Consider the following 10,696-nt stretch of genomic DNA (forward strand, 5'->3'; position numbering starts at 1 on the left):
TGTCTTTTGAGAAGGATGTATATTAAGTTCCACAATAATATTTTCCAGCTTAGGAGAGAAAAGATCAAAAAGAAGCCCAATACTCCATGTACTCGACTCTGGTGCCAATAATTCCTTAACCAAGAAATAAAAGAAGGATCAATAGAATTTGTTTTAGGTTCAGGAGGAGAGTCAAGACCAAGTATCCATACATCTTTCTAGAATTTGTTTTAGGTTCAGGAGGGGAGTCAAGACCAGGTATCCATACATCCTTCCAAATCCTAATTAGAGATCCATTACCTAGATTCCAAAAATTGTTCTCCTTTATGAACTGAATTTGAGAACTAATACTTCTCCATGCATAAGACGAATCATCTTTAACTGTATACTCAAATATATCTCCATTAGGATAGTATTTAGCACCCATTGCATCAAACCACAGATCAAAACCTCTGGTACAAAGTCTCCAAGCAGATTTAGAGAGCAAAGCTTTATTAAAACATTCCAAGTCCCTAAAACCAAGCCCACCTTCTTCTTTATATCTACTCAAGTTAGACCAAGATATAATAGCACCCTTATTAGTATCCTTTCTTCTCCAGAATTTACCTGGTATGGAATTTAGTTTCTTTACTGTTTGATCGGGTAACTTGAAAGAAGTCATGTGATGAACAGGTAAGGCATTAAGAACATGTTTGATCATAATTGTTCTTCCTGGCTCAGATAAATTAGTAGAGTTCCTCATAGATAATCTAGTATCTATTTTTTCTACCAAAGAATAGAAGGGAATTTTCTTGTCTCTTCCAATGAAGAAGGGAAGTCTAAGATATTTCTCACTAGAGTCCATAATAGAAACTTGAAGAATACCTGCTAATGTCTCACATGCTGAAGGACGGACATTGTTGCTGAAGTATAATGATGACTTATTAAAGTTGATAACTTGACCTGAGAATTTATTAAATTCTTCAATAACTTCTAGAAGCTTCCTTGTCTGATCTAAGTTTTCTTTTGAAAACAGCAAACAAACATTTGCAAACAGAAGATGATTTATTTTAGGAGCTCTTCTTGCTATTTTGACACCAGGAATAATTTTTGTCTGTTCACAAAAAGCTAGCCTTCTAGAAAGTGATTCCATGTCAATGATAAATAGGTAGGGAGAAAAAGGATCCCCCTGCCTAATGCCTCTTGAAGGATGAAAATATTGACAAGGAGATCCATTTAGAAGAACTTCTACTTGAGTTGTACTGATGCATTGGTGTATTAAATGACACCATTTATCACAAAAGCCAAATTGCTTCAGAACTTGCATTAAAAAATCACATTCTAACCTGTCAAAAGCTTTTGACATGTCCATCTTCAATGCCAAAGAACCCACTCTACCTGATTGTCTCTTCATACTATGAACCATTTCCTGTACAAGAGAGATATTTTCAGAAATTAACCTCCCTCGCACATAGGCAGCCTTCATAGGTGAAATAATCTTTCATATATGTTTTTTCATCCTTCTAGCAATGATCTTGGAAATTAACTTATATGTGGTGTTGCACAATGCTATAGGTCTGAAATCTTCAGGCTTGTGGGGTGTTGAGTTTTTTGGAATAAGAGAGAATCTAGTTTTGTTGTGTTGCTTGACAAGAAAACCAGAATGAAAAAAGTTCTGAATCATTTGAATAAGATCCACTTTAACTGTATTCCATTGTGTTTGGTAAACTCCAGGTGGAAACCCATCTGGACCTGGTGAAGTCTAGGCTTCCATAGACATTAAAGTATCAAAAATCTCTGCCTCAAAAGGAATTTGTTGAAGTTCTTAGTTATCCTCATCTGAAATACACTTAGGTATGTGTTGTAGAAAATTGTAAGAGTCTGAAGTCTCAACTGAAGTACTGATTGTCTTGAAGTGAGTACTTCTTCTAAATTTACTTTTCAAAAAAACTGGTCGGATTTATAGGAACCGTAACGATCCGACCCTCCACCGATACTGCCCTCATTTAGCCACAGTGGTCATCCGATAGTATGGGGTTTTTAAGGGGCATCACTGCGGTAATCCAGCAACAACTTCCCGGGAGGTCACCCATCCCGGGCTTAACTGCAGAGTTTTCTGCAAACTCTGGAGACAATTGTGCTGAAAAGGCCTCGGTATTATGTAGACGTTCCTTGCCTCTTGTGAGACCAATATCTGGCATAACATCCTAGCATAATTTCCCACTAGAGTGCAAGCGACCCGTCTCTAGTTGTATCACAACTAATACTGATATTTATCCCACTTACCCATAGAGGTTATCCGACAGTATGAGGTTTTTAAGGGGCATCACTGCGGTAATCCAGCAACAACTTCCGGGGAGGTCACCCATCCTATGACTACTTTCGGTCGAGCACACTTAACTGCGAAGTTTTTCCCACAACTCAGTCAAGTGAACCCATCAGGCCTCGGTGCTAGAAAAGGATAAATCATTACTTATATTCCATTCGGCCAACCACTGCCGAATATCATGGTTTGGAATGACCCGTCCCTCCACCGATATTGTCCCCTCTTAGCCACTGCGGTTATCCAGCAGCAACTTTCCGGAAGGTCACCCATCCATGGATTGTTTCGGCCCGAACACGCTAAATTACAGAGTTTTCTGCCAACTCTGGAACCAATTGTGCTGAAAAGGCCTCGGTGTTAGGAAAGGACAAATCATTACTTATATTTCATTCGGCCAAACACTACCGAATATTGAGATAATACAAGAACATGTCTAGCCAGTTCCTGGTGAGTTATATATATGGAGATACGGCGCTTTATAACCATTCGAGTCTGGTTTCCTAGTTTTGCCTTTGGTTTTCTACATGTGCCTTCTTTATAATTATTGGGTAAGCTATAACGCGTAATATATAATCATCTGGTTGACAGAATTTCGGCATATGCATTGCAAACAGATTTTTGTGGTGAATAATAATGTGTAAACAGTTCTTAATAGATAGTGAATGTTAAATCGTCGGAAATGTCAACTGTTAGGTCATGGCAATGATAAATGAATACGTAAATCGTTAGATGTATCGAAGAGTTTCTCCTAGCGACCCTTGATTATTAATTTTCCGGCATTACCACGGGGTGACCCTCGTGACAGCCAATTGTAAGGGAGCTCTTCTAAACCCTTGCATATGCACACATCTCAAGACTGAATTTAAAATATAAAATTTTACTACCTCCGTCCCATTATTAAGTGACCTAATTTATAATTGGAGTATTTCTAATTTTTCTTTTTTACATATCCTTTCATTTCCCCTGAAAACCTAGAATCGGTACTGGGATTTTAAAACCAATTAATTTTCTTTTATATACTCACTCCGTCCCTAATTAGATGGCCTATACTATAAATAAGCGGAGTGATAGATTAGAAATATGTAAAATTTGATAGCCATATTTATATTCATTAGATAAGTGTTTTAAAATGCTTTCCGATGATACAAAGTTTACAAAAATTCGTTGTATAGTTTGAAAGATAAATCATTTCTAAATTTATTATTAAATTTTAACTATGTCATCTAATTAGTTACGGAGGATACAGTATATAAAAGGTTACTTTTGTAATCCACATAATATTTTGATTTAAAGGTAATTACGGAATGTATAGCTTTGTTAGTTAAGACAAATTAGAAAAGACAAGTGTCACGATTTTATTCTCTTGATACCCTGGACACATGGACCATTGGGCACAAAAGAAAAAACTCTTTAAAAATACTCATCTGAAAACAACTTCCCCAAAATTACTCCTTTATCAAATAGTATATTTCCGGTATTAGATAAAAAATTTATATTTATACCTGACGTAAAAACACTCAACTACCATAAAGATAGGAAAATCCCAGCACGCAGTCTTTGCGTATTACCCTAGACTTCTTTTTCTTCTCTTCATTTTCTTCATCCCGGAGCTTTCATTAATTGCTACCGTTTTTTCTTCAAATGATGCAATTAATCATCATTTTCTCCATCCATATATAACAATTATGTTATCACCTTAGAAACTTCGGGATCAAAGTTAATGGTAACTTTTTCATTTATGAATGAGTAGAAACATGAAATCGCCACCGATGATGCTGAAATGGTAGTTAGAAATAAAAAAATCAAATAATTAAACATGCATGTTCTATTTCTGTGTTATAAGTGTATGATTGAGTTTAAGTGCTACAATCATCGTCGATTTAATTATGAAGGAAAATTCTAGTTATCACATTCCAGTGAAAATTGCATTTATCATGGGCTACGATATTTGGAGTTATCACTATTTACGAAACCAGCGGAAATGAAAATTCTAATTTTCACATCGTGGTGAAAAATGAATCTATCCTCTGTGTATGGTTAAGTTACACTGGCTGCGATATTTTGGATTATCACCGCCTACGGAACCAGCAAATGATAATGTTACATGGAAAATTTTAGTTTTCACATTCCGGTGAAGATTGCATTTATCACTGGCTGCGACATTTTGAATTACCACCACTAGCGAATGATAATACTAGTTTTAACATTGCGGTGAAAATTGAATTTATCCCCTGTTTGTGGTTGAGTTAGATGGAAAATTTTAGTTTTCACATTCCGTGAAAATTGTATTTATCACGGGCTGCGACATTTTGGATTATCACCGTCCATGGAATTAGCAAATGATAATTGTAGTTTTCACATTTCGTGAAAAATGAACCTATCCTCTTCCTGTTACTCACTTGCCATATATAGCTGTTTTCTTTTTTTTAAGAGAATGAAGGAACTTATGTTTCGAGATAAATAGGCATCGATGAGATAAAATCCAAGGGCTTGGAAGCGTTCCCTTAAGGTAGCTGTCACTAAGGTGACCTCGCCACAATCGACCTATACTACAGTGACTTCCTTATGGCGGTATATTGTTTTTTCCGAAAACATGTCTGTCTGACAGTATATGCATGGTGGATCCGATCAATAAATAATATACAATACGAAATTATGGACATTCATTAAATTCATCACTAAATAGAGATAATGATATATCAGAGTGCATCAGGTGCCGTACAACAGTAGCAGCTTTTATGATGACCGAAAGCAGAGATCCATCCTTTTCTCAATGAATCTTAAAACCAAAAATCAATTCCTGGCCATGGAAAACTTTCACCATGTTTGGCATGCTTCCAGAAAAAACCATGTTTGATCTGCTTGTGAAAGAAAAAGACGGAAGCTTTTATAGTACTAAAGGCAAGCATTACCTAAGATTTTTCAGCTACATTAATTGATGGGGTAAGCTGTTACGGTGATTCTCATCTAGAAGCTACTGGCTCCACTTTAATTTCTTTAATCTGCCGCAATGGAGATGCAAGCAGAGCAACACATAGACTTTGCCTCCACTGTCGAGAGAAAGGTGTTACATAATGGTGGAAAGAGATTTCCACTTTGTGCATAATGCACTTGAAGGCTTGTGTGATGAGGTGAGTGGATTGACCTGTATCCTGGCAACATTTTCCTAAGCCTTACTGCCAGTAATTTCCGCAAACAAAACACAAACCAAACGCACCCTAAAATTAACAAAGAAAATGATTTTTACCTTATTTTTGAAATATTGAAAAAAATAAAGTTTTGAAATGAAATAAAGAATGGATGAAGTTTTGAAATGAAATATTTTGTTTCCTAAATTTATTAACCGTCTCTTAATTGATTTAAAGCTAATTAGGGTATGTATTGCTGTGTTAGTTAAGACAAGTGTCACCATTTTATTCGCTTGGTACACTGGGCACATGTACCATTCGGCACAGACAATACGCACCCGATAAGGGAAGAATAATCCAAAAGAAAAAACTCTCTAAAAATACTCATCTGGAAACAACTTCCCCAAAATTACTCCTTTATTAAATAGTATATTCTAGGAATTACTGGTTAATCCAGTTTACAAAGAACCGTTTAGTGTGTAATCCAACACTAAAATAATTCTACTCGCTGGTCCAAAAATATGTTTTTGGACCAGATTTTTTAATCGATGGTCCTAATACGTGTGGAAGCTATAATGTGTACTTTTCTAAATGCCTAAACAACCCTTCTGGTCAAATTTAATTCAGTTTTATCAGCTCGTTCTTCACAAATTGGAGAGCTCTGGCGATGACGATGGTGATTTATGGAAAAAAGCCAAAGATTCCAACTCCCTCTACAAACTAAATCCGGAGGAGTCGATAATGGTGAATCGTCGTTGTTCTCATTTTATATTTGATATGTACATAGGATGTGTACATATGGATACCATCCGTATTTTCAACTAAATCCTATGTAATCGAGATTTTGTAATCTTATCAACACTCTGGCTATTCATGGAGATGAGGTTTCACATAATCACAAAATAATGCTCGTTAGTGGACCATTATTGTTGTTTCAAAAGCTAAGTCTTCTACTCTTCTTATAATTTTCCTAATTTTGATTTTAAACACCTTTTGATTTCAAAAGGGAAAAATAATTTTTAGGGTTTTCAAAGATCTTTTTTATATTCTTCTTTCGTAGGTGATTGAAACTTGTTTTTCCTGATTTGATTAATTCAAATTATTTTAGGTATGTTATTCATGTTTAATTTTTATTTAGGTGTGGTTAGTTTTAAAAAATTTCTTGAAAGATCAATTAGTTTATAGGATCGATTTGGTTTTTGGAGCTTTTTTGTTTTTGGAATTTTTTGTATGGTGATCTGTTGAGTTAGCTTAAACATTTTTGATTTGTTGGGATTGCACTTGAGATATTAGCTTAAATAAAAAGAATGAATTCATGTTTTTCCTGTACTGATTTTCACAGTACATATTTGTTGTGTAGTGCTTTCGCGGTACATATGTTCATGTACTGATTTTGCATTTGGTACTTGTCTTGTGTGTTAACAGTAAAGACGGCGGAAATGGGGTTGTAATGGTGGCGAAGGATAAAATGTTAGGAAAAGAAGATACGTGAGAGGAACACAATGCTAGAATAGATGCCAAACACAAGGGAAAGGTGGGTTTTTTATCCCCTGAACATCAATTTAAAATTAAAAAAACTAGAGAAATGGTCAAGTACTTGTGGTTAGAATTCTAGAGACACGAGGTCTTGGAATTACATTAGTGAACACTGTCTACGGGATTTGGACATTATGTATTGGCTTTAACTATTTAGGTACCAACATTAGTTTTGTTCATTTCATTTGTAAGACCACATTTTAGGTACCAAGAGAAACTTACGAGACAGGAATATGGTCATATTTCGTTAGCCAAATTAAGATTTTATTGGGAATGCGTATGCGCACCCTAGAGTCTTAAAACGAAAACATCATTTAGTTGTTTTCTTTTGCATTATCTATTGTGCATGAGTTTAGCAATATCATATCAATATATTAAGCAGTACATGTTGATATGCGTAGTCCCAACTGAGATCCAGATGTTACTCCTTGGACCAAAGTCCTTGGTGCAATATTATGTAAGTAATATATAATGTATGTTTTTGAAAAGTGTCTCGATGCGTTAGGTTTCACACAGTACATATCAATATGTACCAAGGTTTCACTTAGTACACATCAATATGTACCAAGGTTTCACTTAGTAAACATCAATATGTATAAGGATTTTCCTTTTAATATGACGCACCTTGTGTCCAGTGAACATATAGAGGTAAGTTAATCAATTTTGTTTTCTATTCGCGATCAGTATTAGTTGGAAATTGCAAAATTTGATATGTACTAGGGTTTCACTCAGTACATATCAATATGTACTAGAAGGGTTCACTCAGTACATATCAATATTTTAACTTTCTACTTTACAGATTATATTGGTATATATATTGTTGTGCATGATGATTCAGACAATGCAGAAAACATCTGCACCTGTAATTCTCTATGTTATCTGATATTGGTCCTTGGTAGATCTAGAACCAGATGTTAGATAGTAAGGATAAAGCATCAGTTGGATTGGCAAGTGTTTTACTGGTTCCAACCGATTCAGGCTCCGAGATAAGCACCACGGAAACAGTAGCTAACAACCAAGTTCGAAATGAAATACCGGTCGAGAAAGGTAAATTTTTTCTAACAAAACTATTCGTGCATGTATAAAGTTTACAGAGTTGCATCCATATGGAGACTGAATAGACTTGCATCTTATTGGAAACTGAATAGAATCACATCTATATGGAGACTGAATAAAAGTTTTTGGTAGTGCTTTAAATTGAATCATATAATTATATTTTCGGAAATTTGCATGGGTACAATAATTGATAGCCACGAAAAAACAAAGCATTTTCCAACCAGAAGATAATAAATTAATATCAATTTAATTACTGTAAGAAAAAAATACTTAGAGTTGGATTCTGTAATGATTTTGATCTACAATCTTTCAGTTCATGGATTCATTATGTTGTTTTTGTTCTGTCAATTTAGTACATATTTTGATGTACTGCGAAGAGCATAAGGCTTGTCAGCTGGCTCATCTGGCGTAATACTTACCTGACTTGTGTCATCAGTTGGAGAAACAGGTTCTACGTGCCAGTGAATTGCGCAACCACACTTGTCTTTGGCAGAGATAACTCATGAATAGCGCAAACCAGATTATCACACTCAAAAAGAATAAGAAGGCTCATCTGGCGGAATTTCATGCTAGTTATTATTGGCGGCATTATATATTTCTTAACAGAATAGACTTGAGCATGTTGTACTTGTTGTGTTTCCAGGGAGGATGTATTTTGTTAGTCGGCTCATCAGTTTTATTTCTTTTTTTCCAATAAGTGTAAAAATACACGTAACTTCTGAGTAAGAGTTGTTTTAAAACTATATTTTTTCCAGGGTCTGGTTAAGGCTTTCATATCAGGGATAATTTTACGCATTTTTCTCCGCTTCCATGGTGCAAATTGTCTGCATTATCTTTTGTTTTATTAATGAAAAACTGCTTATCATTGTTAACAACACATAATTTATAGTATTACTGCCCTTTTTCTCTAAAAAAATTCAGAGTATAAGTTCCAATTTTCTTATTGTGCATCATCTTTCACAGTACATGCAAATATGTAATGCCCGTATTCAAGGATTCTTACTCTTTTTCCCGTTTTCATACTGACAATATAGAACATCAATATAACTCTACATATAATAGTTAAGAGAAAAAAACCAAAAAAAAAAAAGAAAAATACAAACAATGCAACATAATCCATCATTTACATTATAAGATTTCAAATTTCCATACTAATATGTACTGCCAACTAAAACCTAACCCAATTACGTCGTACATACCAATACATATGAATATCCACTGTCAGTAATGTTGGCATACTTTAAAGTCTTCATGTCTTGGATTTAAATTTATTTTTCTGATGACAAAAACAGTTCCGTTTGCATTGTACACACACCATAGTATTTGATGGCTCTGCATAACAGTGCTTGATGAAGGGTCATTGCCCTTTCCTACGGTGAGTTTGCATATTCCCTTAAGTTGGAAATTCCCAACGCCTAGTAAACAAGTCAATATATGAAGAAACAAACTCATCATCTGCGGGGTCAATAGGTCTTGGAAGATAAACTGTGAGTACCTACGACATCCCAGATACGACATGTTCCACCACTTGATGACCTGTGCGAAAAAGAGAAACATCAACATATAGATTACAAAGCAACTTAGTATCAAACAAACAGTAATAACAGTACACATCAACAAGTACATATCAACAAATTGATAAGTTTATATCAATATCTAGTATCTACTGCTTTCACCCATTACATATCATTATCTAGTGTAGGATCAACGAGTACATAATAATATGTTCCTGTACCTAATACTAAGGTAATCCAGTATCTCAATACAATGATATGTTCTAGTACATATTTTTGCAAGGTAGTATAAGTTGATATGTACCTAATACTAATGTAATCCAGGTATTCAACAGTACATGTTGATACGTACTACTGGTGGATTCTACTTGTATTTAAGCATAAAATACATATTGATATGTATTGCATCAACAAGTCCTTTTTTTCCTAAGTACATGTTGATACATACTCTAGGATCATGTCAGGCATAAACTACTGTACATATCGACATGTACATCACTAACGAATAAATTTTACCTTACGTACATATCGATATGTACTGTAGGATATATTCAAGAAGAACCATGCTAGGAGTTTATATGTACTGCATCAACTAATCACTCTTTCCCTAAGTACATATTTATAAAAAAAAATACTCACCAAATCGAACTCCTAGCAATAGTTTTAACTTCTTCCATGAATCCTTGAAGATGCACAAACATTCTTGCATTCAGTATTTGTGATTGAACTATGATCAATAGCAAAGTGAAGATTTAATACAACACAACTTAACAACAGGATGCATTACAATTTAAAGTGAAAAAACGTACCACGTTTCAAGATTGACCATGTTTCTCATTTCTTTCCATGTGTTGGTCCTCTAGACATAAAATCCACAACTTCTGAACCTAGAAAACAGTTGGTAAAGCTTCACATTTTCATTTTCATAAAAGTATCCTTTTCATTTTCATAAACACATATAACATGTTTTTTGTTGGTATATAAGCATCTAGGTACAAGGGTTTATCCAGTACATATAGATATGGTCATTGATCCTATGCTGATTAATGACCTTTAGGCTTAACTAAGAATGTGAAAATTTGGTTTCATTTTAGGTACATAACAGAGAATTTTTTCTCAAAGCTCTGAGAAAGCAAACTCATTCATATAAATGGAGACTTACATACCTTGCGATTCAGGTA

At 34.6% G+C, this 10,696-nt stretch overlaps 1 protein-coding gene across 1 annotated transcript; it reads right to left on the reverse strand.

Moving 5' to 3' along the window:
• Positions 1-115: 115 nt before the first annotated feature.
• On the reverse strand, positions 116-1,444 carry LOC113352635. Its single transcript, XM_026596434.1, has one exon. The coding sequence runs from the start codon at positions 1,442-1,444 to the stop codon at positions 116-118; it is 1,329 nt and encodes a 442-aa protein (XP_026452219.1).
• Positions 1,445-10,696: the final 9,252 nt, after the last annotated feature.

This window comes from Papaver somniferum, chromosome 2 (genome assembly GCF_003573695.1).
Source record: "Papaver somniferum cultivar HN1 chromosome 2, ASM357369v1, whole genome shotgun sequence".
Classification (NCBI taxonomy): Eukaryota; Viridiplantae; Streptophyta; class Magnoliopsida; order Ranunculales; family Papaveraceae; genus Papaver; species Papaver somniferum.